This window comes from Oncorhynchus clarkii, chromosome 10, assembly GCF_045791955.1.
Source record: "Oncorhynchus clarkii lewisi isolate Uvic-CL-2024 chromosome 10, UVic_Ocla_1.0, whole genome shotgun sequence".
Taxonomy (NCBI): Eukaryota; Metazoa; Chordata; class Actinopteri; order Salmoniformes; family Salmonidae; genus Oncorhynchus; species Oncorhynchus clarkii.
Window position 1 is genome coordinate 51912916 of NC_092156.1, and position 12605 is coordinate 51925520.

Here is a 12605-nt window from a genome sequence, read left to right on the forward strand (position 1 = left end):
GCGTAATAGTGTTGGGTCCCAAAGGTCGCATGTCCAACGCTTGGACTGGAAATGGAGAGGAGACCTTGTATGAGGTGATGTGCAGGTAGGAGGCAAGGGCCTGGTCAATAAAATTGCCTGCTGCATGGGAATGTACTAGAGCTGAAGAAACAATAGATGAGGGACAGCCAGCTAGTGAAATCGATACAAAAAAAGGTTTGCCGCAAAGTGATGGAGTACTCATGCCTAACCCAGGAGACGGGTAATCACAGGGCCGTCCCTCTGCTCACGTGGATTCCGGGTTGAGACGTACCGGACACCGTAGAAGCTGGTTCCCCTCCTGGCCACAATAAGGACATAGCCCTAACTGTCTCTGATGGCGTTGCTCAGCCGCGGGGAGGCGTGTGGCCCCTACCTACATGGGTTCAGGCTCTGACTCCGAACGGTCAGCGAAGGAGGGAGAGAGGCGATGGGGGTGCCAACGCTCGCGAAGAAGGTTAGTTTGTCGTCTTAGCCCGCCAACTCCGTCTGGACCTCTTCACGCAATCCTTTTCTGAATTCGGTGCAGAGCGCTGGCTCATTCCATGCGCTGCATGCTGCCACTGTCCGAAAGGTGAGCACGTACTGCGCTGTGGTCATCCTGCTGTAGTCAGCGTAGGCGCTCCCCCTCCTCTCTGCCCTCCAGTGGACCCCCTGTGAACAGAGCCATGAACCCCTCTTAGGATCCCAGCTCCTCCTCTCTCCCAGATGGCCATAGTCCACTCCAATGTCTGTCCGGTCAGCAGGAAAATAACCGTGGCAACCTTGGACCTCTCCGTGGTGGGGGCTCCCATCTGATGAGTGGAATAGAGGGAAGGGACAAACGGGCATCGCTGACCTGGGCGGACTGTTGGATGGGCTGGGGTGCAGGCTCACTGGGTCGACTTGTCCTCCGCTTGTTTGAGGTGACGCCCCTAGTGAATTGTCGAGACGTTGAAGAACGTGCAGGACTTCATCCAGTTGTGCCAGCTGGTCATGATGTTGGCAAAGTAGGTGTCCCTGTTCGCTGACCATTTGGGAGATGTCGTCATTAACTGCTGCTTCCATTTGGTGAGGCAGTATTCTGTAATGTTGACGCAGGGAGTCAGGAATCAGGTGCAGTTAGTGAGTTTAATATTAACGAACATAGAACGATACAAGACAAACATCCGACAAAAAACATAACCAATACTGCCTAACCAAAACTGATAACAAAAGAGAGCTATATAAAGGGCAAGTAATCAGGGAGTAATGAAGTCCAGGTGTGACGCAGGTGTGCGTAAAGATGCGTTGCCAGGACCGGTGGTTAGGAGACCGGTGACGCTGAGTGCCGGAGAAGATGTGACAATTAAATGCATTTTTTCCCCTCGTCAATCTACACAAAATACCCCATAATGAAAAAGCAAAAAACAGGTTTTTATAAATGTTACCACATTTTTATAAAATTAAAAACAGAAATACCTTATTTACATAAGTATTCAGACCCTTTGCTATGGGACTACAAACCGAGCTCAGGTGCATCCTGTTTGAGCTCAGATGCATATCATCCTTGAGATGTTTCTGCAACTTGATTGGAGACCACCTGTGGTAAATTCAATTGATTGAACATGATTTGGAAAGGCACACACCTCTCTATATAAGGTCCCACAGTTGACAGTGCATGTCAGAGCAAAAACCAAGCCATGAGGTCGAGACAGAATTGTGTCGAGGCACAGATCTGGGGAAGGGTACCAAAACATTTCTGCAGCATTGAAGGTTACCAAGAACACAGTGAAGAAGAACACATCATTCTTAAACAGAAGAAGTTTGGAACCACCAAGACTCTTCCTAAAGCTTGCCGCCCAGCCAAACTGAGCAATCGGGGGAGAAGGGCCTTGGTCAGGGAGGAGGCCAAGAACCCGATGGTCACTCTGACAGAGCTTCAGAGTTCCTCTGTAGAGATGGGAGAAGCTTCCCGAAGGACAACCATCTCTGTAGCACTCCACCAATCAGGACTTTATTGTATAGTTGTCAGACAGAAGCCACTCCTCAGTAAAAGGCACATGACAGCCCACTTGGAGTTTGACAAAAGGAACCGAAAGGGCTGTCAGACCATGAGATACAAGATTCTCTGGTCTGATGAAACCTAGATTGAACTCTTTGGCCTGAATGCCAAGCATTACGTCTGGAGGAAACCAGGCACCGCTCATCACCTAGCCAATACCATCCCTACGGGGAAGCATGGTGGTGGCAGCATCATGCTGTGGGGATTATTTTCAGCGGCAGATACTTGGAGACTTGTCAAGTTCAAGGGAAAGATGAACGGAGCAAAGTACAGAGAGAGTTCCTGGATGAAAACCTGCTCCAGATCGCTCAGGACCTCAGACTGGGGTGATTGTTCAGGACAACTTGAGAAAGAGAGGCAGGATAGAGATAAAGGAGAGAGAGGCAGGATAGAGAAAGGGGCAGGATAGAGATAAAGGAGAGAGAGACGGAGGCAGAAGATAGACAGGCAGGAGAGCGTTCAGTAAAGATCACTGGGACTCAGACTCACTCTGTCTATTTGGCTGGTGAGGAGGGGGTCAGCCGGGTAGCAATGACTTGGTAGGGCATTGTTAGCACTCAGTTGGTGTCATGATAAGTGGATGTATCGTATCGTGTTGCCAGACATATTGTATTCTCACATTAGCGGCTGGAGACGAGTCCAGTGGATGTATTGAGTTGCACCCCCCACCCCACCATTTTGCCCTCAGAACAGCCTCAATTTGTCTACAAGGTGTCTAAAGCATTCCACAGCGAGCTGGCCCATGTTGACTCCAATGCTTCCCACAGCGTGCACCAGCGTTGCAGTTCTTGACACAAATCGGTGCTCCTGGCCCCTTTTACAGTACCATACCCCATTCAAAGGCACTTACATTTTTTAATGGCATACATAACCAATCAATGTCTCAATTGTCTCGAGGCTAAAAAAAATCCTTCTTTAATTAACCAGTCTCCTCCCCTTCATCTACACTGACTGAAGTACAGTGGTTTACGAAAGTATTCACCCCCTTGGCATTTTTCCTATTTTGTTGCCTTACAAACTGTATTTAAAATATTATTTTTTTTGAGGGGGGGGGGTTGTGCCATTTTATTTACACAGGATTGCCTACCACTTTGAAGATGCAAAATCATTTTAAATTGTGAAACAAACAAGAAATAAGACAAAAAATGTAAAACTTGAGGGTGCATAACTATTCACCCCCCCAAAGTCAATACTTTGTTAGAGCCACCTTTTGCAGCAATTACAGCTGCAAGTCTCTTGGGGTATGTCTCTATAAGCTTGGTACATCTAGCCAAAACATGCTTCAGCTCCTTCAAGTTGGATGGGTTCCACTGGTGTACAGCAAACTTTAAGTCATTCCACAGATTATCAATTGGATTGAGGTCTTGGCTTTGACTAGGCCATTCCAAGACATTTAAATGTTTCCCCTTAAACCACTTGAGTGTTGCTAAGCAGTATGCTTAGGGTCATTGTCCTGCTGGAAGGTGGACTTTTTTTTAACTAAGTATGTGACTTCTGAAGGTAATTGGTTGCACCAGATCTTATTTAGGGGCTTCATAGCAAAGGGGGTGAATACATATGCATGCACTACTTTTCAGTTGTTGTTTTTTTTTGTATTTTGTGAAACAAGTTTTTTTTTTTTTCACTTCACAAATTGACTATTTTGTGTATGTTCATTACATGGAATCCAAATAAAAATCTATTTAAATTACAGGTTGTAATGCAACAAAATCGGAAAAACGCCAAGGGGGATGCATACTTTTGCAAGGCACTGTGTATTTAATAAACGACAATAAAAGGCGATCATAGCTTTCGCCTAGATTCATTTGGTCAGTCTGTCATGGAAAGAGCAGGTGTTCTTAAGCTATTTGGGTCAGGGTCTGATCACTACTTTTCCATCAGAGCAAGGAATGCATATTGCATCTATGCCAATGTATTGTGCTGATATGTAACTCTCCCCAAGCAAGAAAAAAATGAATTGTCGCTCAAACAGAAAGGGGAACTAACAGAGTCACTGAAAACAACCAAAACAAAAAAGGTGGGGTTTTAGGAGGGGTTCTAAAAGACACTCACAGGGGTGTCCACTGAAAGTTGACTAGCAACATCAACTGGGACCAGAAAGACACCCACCATTAGCGCCCACTAAATTTGACCAAGAGGCAAACAAAACAAAAAAAAAACACACCAAACTTAAGACAGGAAGCAAACCAAAAAGTGGAGCAAAACAGAAACAGGGAAGATCAGACAAAGGATTGTCTGTCTAGAAATCAATTAGGGAGAGCAAACTAAAAGGTATTAAACCTCCACATCTCTCAAGACAACAGGAGCCCTGGGACAGCACAGGTAAAACACCTTCCCACTAATGAGATGACAAACGAGCGCCGGTGGAACACATACTGACTAACGAGGTGAAACCAATCTGTGTGCCCCATGTGCTAACGTCCAACCTCTAAATATAAATGGAAAAACCAAAGCCTGTAACTGTGACCAATGATATGTGAACAAGCACTCTGTATATTGTATTTTGTTGTGTTTTTGTTATAGATGCTCAGTGTGAGAGGGCTCCACAATGCTGTATAGACTGATGACAGACATACCTTGTGTACTACTGTTGCTCTCTGAATTAATGTAATACTCTCTCAATGTATGTTGCTAGTGAGAGAGTTCCAGAACAGTATAGGCAGTGAAACTGATAGACAGCCATATACCTGCTTTAATGCACTCTGTGGCACCGTTGGCCAAAGCTCTGGGGATGTCATATTCCTCGCTCTTCATCGATCCATCTCTCTATCCCCCCTTTCAATCTCCCTGTCTGTTCCAGTCTTAATCCTGATGTCTCCTCCCATACCTCTCCTTATTGGTTTAATCACCCTCTGTCTCCCTCCCCTCCTTTTCTATCCCCTTATCCCTTTTACATTTCACTCTTTCCATCTCTCCCTCTCAACCTTTCACTTGTTTACCATCTGATCACCTCTCTTTTATTAAACCCCATGCCCTCGGGTGTGTATGAACATTTCTAAAGCTAAAATCACAGTCCACAGAACGCTGAGACGGGAGAGTTTGGGATGCACAGCCCGAACGCGCGCCTTCCCAACTTTCTCAACCAACGCGGTTCCGTGTATGCATCTTCTATTCATTTGAATGTGTTGACAGTTTAAGAAATAGGTTGAGCAACGCTGAGAATTCGAAAGTATGAAAGCCAACGATCCAACATTCTAGAACATTGACGTGCGTAGGCATACACAATTTGGACTCTGATTGATGCTTAACACACTCATGGTAGAACTTCGATCCCTCAACACAGATACACATGAGAAGGATAGTTTTAAACAAGCTTTATCCTGTGAGTTTCCAATCCTGACAGACTGCGAATGTGTGGATCATCCCAGACCTGCGGTGTAGAGTCGGTATGGATTGTGAGAGTGTTGCATAGTGTTGCTTTGTTTCTTGTCCCTCAGGTTGCAAAGCCCTGCTCAAGTGTTTGGAGCCTGTTGTTGTTGTTTACTGACTGTTGTGTTTCCCGTCCCAGGTTACAAGGCCCTGTTAAAGTGTCTGTCAGGAAGGTTCTGTAGCAGGGAGCTCATCGGCATCATGGGGCCGTCAGGGGCTGGCAAGTCCACTCTGATGAACATCCTGGCTGGGTACAGGTGAGACGGGTCAGAATGGGCTTGGTCCAGGTGAGAACAGGTGGGGGGGAACTGTTACATAGCAGTCCTACACTACTGTACTGAGATAGGAAACCATGGACTTTCTCTGATCTGAGAAAGTGGCCAAGATGCAGGAAGACCATATTGAATAAAACAGTCTCTGATCACTCAGATCAGATGCAAGTGTCACTCATTTACTGTTTGTTTCTATGTTTGTGTAACAGAGAGACGGGGATGAAGGGTCAGATCCTGGTGAACGGGCGGCCGAGGGATTTGCGTAGCTTCAGGAAGATGTCTTGTTACATCATGCAGGACGACATGCTGCTGCCAAACCTCACCACGCGGGAGGCCATGATGGTGAGGTCACCTTGCTTGTTAGACATGTTGATGGTGAGATCACCACAGAGATGATGGTGAGGTCATAGTTAGTTATGCTGCTGCCACACCTCACCACACAGGAGGTCATGATGGTGAGCTCACCCTTCTGTTAGACATGTAGGCCATGATGGTGATGTCACCTCACATATGTAGGCTATGATGATGAGATCACAGTTAAACATGCTGCTGCCATACCACACCACGCGGGAGGCCATGATGGTGAGGTAACCTTATTACTTCCATGGAGACCATGATGGTGAGGTCACTGTTAGATGAATAGATAATGTTGTTGGATAAGGTGGTTGGCATGGACCTGACCCTTCTAGGGTTCATTTTCTCATGTTATGTCTCACTTATATTAGGTGGCTGCCAATCTGAAGATGAAAGAGAGCATGGAAGTGAAAAAGGAATTGGTGAGTTTGACTTAATATACTGTAGTGGGATAATATTTGATATATAATATTATAAATACCTCACATCAAATAAAATGTTGTCACATGCGCCGAATACAACAGCTGTAGACCTTACCGTGAAATGCTTACTTTTACAAGCCCTTAACCAACAATACAGTTCAAGAAATAGAGTTAAGAAAATACTTACTAAATAAACTAAAGTAAAAAATAAAATAAAAAGTAACACAATAAGATAACAGTACCGAGGCTATATACAGGGTGTACCGGTACTGAGCCAATGTGCGGGGGTACAGGTTAGTCGAGGTAATTTAGGTAGGGGTAAAGTAACTATGGATAGATAATCAACAGCAAGTAGCAGCAGTTTAAAAACAAAGGGGGGGGGGGGGGGGGTCAATGTAAATAATCTGGGTGGCCATTTGATTAATTGTTCAGCAGGCTTATGGCTGTTAAAACCTTTCTAGGGCAGCTCGACAACATTCCGCTGAAAAGGAGAAATTCAAAAATATTTTTTTGAAATATGTACCTTTCACACATTAACAAGTCCAATGCAGCAAATGAAAGATAAACATCTTGTTAATCTACCCATCATGTCCGATTTAAAAAATGCTTTACAGTGAAAGCACAACATATGTTAGGTCATAGCCAAGTCAAAAAAAACACAGCCATTTTTCCAGACAAAGATAGGAGTCACAAAAAGCAGAAATATAGATAAAATCCATCACTAACCTTTGATGATCTTCACCAGATGACACTCATAGAACATCATGTTACAGAATACATGTATGTTTTGTTCGATAATGTGCATATTTATATCCAAAAATCTCAGTTTACATTGGTGCGTTACGTACAGTAATGTTTTGATAACAAAACATCCAGTGATTTTGCAGAAATACTCATAATAAACATTGATAAAAGATACAACTGTTATTCACAGAATTAAAGTTAGACTTCTCCTTAATGCAACCACTGTGTCAGATTTTTAAAAAACTTTACGGAAAAAGCATAATCTAAGAACGGCGCTCAGAACCATAAACAGCCAGAGGAATATCCGTCATTTTGGAGTCAACAAAGTTAGAAATAACACCATAAATATTAAATTACCTTTGATGATCAGAAGGCACTCCCAGGAATCCCAGTTCGACAATAATTGACTGATTTGTTCCATAAAGTCCATCATTTATGTCCAAATAGCCACTTGTTGTTAGCGCGTTCAGCCCAGTAATCCATCTTCATGAGGCGCAGGCACTTCGTCCAGACAAAAACTCGAAAAGTTCCGTTACAGTCTCATTGAGCCCCTCCTTTATAGTAGAATCCTCATTCAAGTTTCTAAAGACGGTTGACATCTAGTGGAAGCCATAGGAAGTGCAACTTTATCCATATCTCAATGTGTACTCGGTAGGCCAAGCTTTGAAAAACTACAAACCTCAGATGTCCCACTTCCTGGTTGGATTTTTCTCAGGTTTTCTCCTGCCATATGAGTTATGTTATACTCACAGACATCATTCAAACAGTTTTAGAAACTTCAGAGTGTTTTCTATCCAATACCAATAATAATATGCATATGTTAGCATCTGGGACAGAGTAGGAGGCAGTTCACTCTGGGCACGCTATTCATCCAAAAGTGAAAATGCTGCCCCCTATCCCAAAAAGGTTTTAAAGAGCCTTTTGGACCTAGACTTGACGCTCTGGTGAAATTTAGGTCCTGGATGGCAGGAAACTTGGCCCCAGTGATGTACTGGGGCTTACGCACTACCCTCTGTAGTGCCTTACGGTCGGATGCTGAGCAGTTGCCATACCAGACGGTGATACAACTGGTCAGGATGCGATGGTGCAGCTGTACAACTTTTTGAGGATCTGGGGTACCATGCCAAATCTTTTTACGACTGTCTTGGTGTGTTTGGACCATGATAATTTGTTGGTGATTTCATCATGTGACTCATGATAAGACTGTGTAATTGTCCTATTAAAAGGTGTATCTGACTCCATAAAGATGATTTAACAATATGCAAGAGACAATAGCTGAGTTGCAGTAACAGAAAGGTCAATAAATGTATTTAATTACTTTGTAAAAGGGATAACATTATACAAAGCATAAGATTAAGTCACAAAGCATTAACAAGCATTACAAGGCATTATTCTAGACACCTTGATTCACGTTGAGGAACAATGGGTAAGTAATTCTGCTTTGAAAGTTGATCAACTTGTAACCTCACTTTTGAGAAAATGGCCTTTGAACGGTTTGGTACCGACTGGAGAGCTCTTCTTTGTCTACACCCATTCAGCATCAAACCCTTTTAAGCTTTAGCCCCACCCATCTCTTTTAAGGGGGCGGCAGGGTAGCCTAGTGGTTAGAGCGTTGGACTAGTAACCGGAAGGTTGCAAGTTCAAATCCCCGAGCTGACAAGGCACAAATCTGTCGGTCTGCCCCTGAACAGGCAGTTGACCCACTGTTCCTAGGCCGTCATTGAAAATAAGAATTTATTCTTAACTGACTAATCAGCATCCAACGTTTTAGGAGAAAGCTCCAAATCTAACCTATGCTGAAAGTAGAATCTAGATGGTCTACCAAACACCAATTCCCATCATTTCTGCATCGTATTACTACTTCTGTGACGAGAGTTACAAAACCTAACAGAGCATTGGGCCAGTAACCGAAATGATGCTGGAACGAATCCCCGAGCTGACAAGGTAAAAATATGTTGTTCTGTCCCTGAGCAAAGCAGCTGTTCCCCGGGCATCGAAGACGTGGATGTTGATTAAGGCAGCCCGCACCTCTCTGATTCAGAGGGGTTGGGTTAAATGCGGAAGACACATTTCAGTTGAATACATTGTTGGACAACTGAATAGGTATCTCCCTTTCCCTAGTTGGTACTACTCTGAGGGCCGGCAGGCTGTCAAAAATGTGCAGGAGGATTTCCTCTGCCTAGCTTTAGCCCCAACAGCACCTGACCATACATACGCCCTTCCCTTTTACAGAAATCACAATAAAACTTTGTGGGCTGTTTGGGATTAACCTCTGTATCTGTCCCAGTTACTGCAGTGGAAAAATATTTAGGTAGCTTGGTCCCCTCGCACACCAGAGAGCAGCATGGATGCACACACCACACCCGTAGGTTGGACTGTATCTGAAACAGAAAATCACTTTGGTGCCTATTGTGCTCTGTTATAATGAATCTCTCTGCATGTCAAGTAGAAATTACATGCCTGGAGTTCTGATTGCAAGTGCTCTATTTTGAGCTCTTATGTCCTCTGGGACTTCACAGTGGTATCATAGTTTGCTGTTTTCCCGAGTAAAAATTCAACAAGCTCTAGAATTAACATCTTAGATTTGTTCTTATTTATGCCAATATATTGCATGTTTTTCATGGTTCGGGCTAGGCCCCTGGGTTCCAGGGAAGGGAAATCTTAACACTACAGCATACAATTACATTTTAGACGATTCTGTGCTTCCAACTTTGTGGTAACAGTTTGGGGAAGGCCCTTTCCTGTTTCAGCAGGACAATGCCCCTGTGCACAAAGCGAGGTCCATAAAGAAATGGTTTCTCGAGTTCGGTGTGGAAGAACTTGACAGGCCTGCACAGACGCCAACCTCATCGAACAACTTTGGGATGAATTGGAACGCCGACTGCGAGCCAGGCCTAATCGCACAACAATGCCCGACCTTATGAATGCTCTTGTGGCTGAATAGAAGCAAGTCCCAGCAGCAATGTTCCAACATCTAGTGGAAAGCCTTTCCAGAAGAGTGGAGGCTTATATCAGCCCATGATTTTGTAATGAGAAGTTTGACGAGCAGGTGTCCACACACATGTCACCATTTACTGTAGTGGGGTAATATTGTGTGTGTTTTTAATTACTTTGTAAAAGGAATTCTAACATTATTCTAGGCCTGATCAGAGAGTGAGGGAGAAATAATGCCATGGCCCGTAGCTCATGGAAGAGACATAGAAAGAGAGAGAGAGAGAGAATATGTGTGTCACCACAGTTGGTCTGGAACAAATAAGAGAGACAGACAATGAATGAGTTGTTGACCAATACTATTACTTAAACTCCAATCAGATATCAGACCTACAGGATGCAACTCCTGCTTCTCAGAGGTGAGACAATGGGGGTTGGAGAGATAATGACAACACAGAGGAATTTCTTGCATACAGTTGATAAGAAGAGTCACTTCGGGGGCCGGGCTGCTCTACAATACTGTATATACTGTGCATATAACATCCCAGGTTTTCAGGGCAACACCATATCGACTAGAAAGACATTGCCTGGAAATCTTAACGTTCAAATGTTTATAGTAGTGTACAGTGCCTTGCGAAAGTATTCGGCCCCCTTGAACTTTGCGACCTTTTGCCACATTTCAGGCTTCAAACATAAAGATATAAAACTGTATTTTTTTTGTGAAGAATCAACAACAAGTGGGACACAATCATGAAGTGGAACGACATTTATTGGATATTTCAAACTTTTTGAACAAATCAAAACTGAAAAATTGGGCGTGGAAAATTATTCAGCCCCCTTAAGTTAATACTTTGTAGCGCCACCTTTTGCTGCAATTACAGTTTTGCACATCGAGAGACTGAAATTTTTTCCCATTCCTCCTTGCAAAACAGCTCGAGCTCTGAGGTTGGATGGAGAGCATTTGTGAACAGCAGTTTTCAGTTCTTTCCACAGATTCTCGATTGGATTCAGGTCTGGACTTTGACTTGGCCATTCTAACACCTGGATATGTTTATTTTTGAACCATTCCATTGTAGATTTTGCTTTATGTTTTGGATCATTGTCTTGTTGGAAGACAAATCTCCGTCCCAGTCTCAAGTCTTTTGCAGACTCCATCAGGTTTTCTTCCAGAATGGTCCTGTATTTGGCTCCATCCATCTTCCCATCAATTTTAACCATCTTCCCTGTCCCTGCTGAAGAAAAGCAGGCCCAAACCATGATGCTGCCACCACCATGTTTGACAGTGGGGATGGTGTGTTCAGGGTGATGAGCTGTGTTGCTTTTACGCCAAACATAACGTTTTGCATTGTTGCCAAAAAGTTCAATTTTGGTTTCATCTGACCAGAGCACCTTCTTCCACATGTTTGGTGTGTCTCCCAGGTGGCTTGTGGCAAACTTTAAACGACACTTTTTATGGATATCTTTAAGAAATGGCTTTCTTCTTGCCACTCTTCCATAAAGGCCATATTTGTGCAATATACGACTGATTGTTGTCCTATGGACAGAGTCTCCCACCTTCATCCAGAGTGATCATGGGCCTCTTGGCTGCATCTCTGATCAGTCTTCTCCTTGTATGAGCTGAAAGTTTAGAGGGACGGCCAGGTCTTGGTAGGTTTGCAGTGGTCTGATACTCCTTCCATTTCAATATTATCGCTTGCACAGTGCTCCTTGGGATGTTTAAAGCTTGGGAAATCTTTTTGTATCCAAATCCGGCTTTAAACTTCTTCACAACAGTATCTCAGACCTGTCTGGTGTGTTCCTTGTTCTTCATGATGCTCTCTGCGCTTTTGAAGGACCTCTGAGACTATCACAGTGCAGGTGCATTTATACGGAGACTTGATTACACACAGGTGGATTGTATTTATCATCATTAGTCATTTAGGTCAACATTGGATCATTCAGAGATCCTCACTGAACTTCTGGAGAGAGTTTGCTGCACTGAAAGTAAAGGGGCTGAATAATTTTGCACGCCCAATTTTTCAGTTTTTGATTTGTTAAAACAGTTTGAAATATCCAATAAATGTCGTTCCACTTCATGATTGTGTCCCACTTGTTGTTGATTCTTCACAAAAAAATACAGTTTTATATCTTTATGTTTGAAGCCTGAAATGTGGCAAAAGGTCGCAAAGTTCAAGGGGGCCGAATACTTTTGCAAGGCACTGTATGTTTATGTGTCTCTCTGTGTCTGACCACCAGGTAGATGAGATCCTGACGGCCCTGGGACTGCAGGAGTGTGCCCAGACCCGCACCATCTCTCTGTCTGGTGGGCAGTGCAAGAGACTGGCCATCGCCCAGGAGCTGGTCAACAATCCCCCTGTCATGTTCTTTGATGAGCCTACCAGGTAGGTACACACCTGGTATACTGACACACCTGGTACACACTGACACAGAGGAAATACTGCCTAACAATGATGTTGGGTGGGAATCTGCTTT

At 43.9% G+C, this 12605-nt stretch overlaps 1 protein-coding gene across 2 annotated transcripts in view; it reads left to right on the top strand.

Moving 5' to 3' along the window:
• LOC139418747 (ATP-binding cassette, sub-family G (WHITE), member 4a) overlaps positions 1 to 12605 on the top strand; it is a 37459-nt gene that overhangs the window by 17609 nt on the left and 7245 nt on the right. For both annotated transcript variants that reach the window (XM_071168420.1, XM_071168422.1), the window contains 4 exons: positions 5550 to 5667; positions 5892 to 6024; positions 6408 to 6458; positions 12369 to 12514. In XM_071168420.1, coding sequence (XP_071024521.1) covers positions 5550 to 5667; positions 5892 to 6024; positions 6408 to 6458; positions 12369 to 12514 — 448 coding nt within the window. The remainder of the gene's footprint in view (positions 1 to 5549; positions 5668 to 5891; positions 6025 to 6407; positions 6459 to 12368; positions 12515 to 12605) is intronic.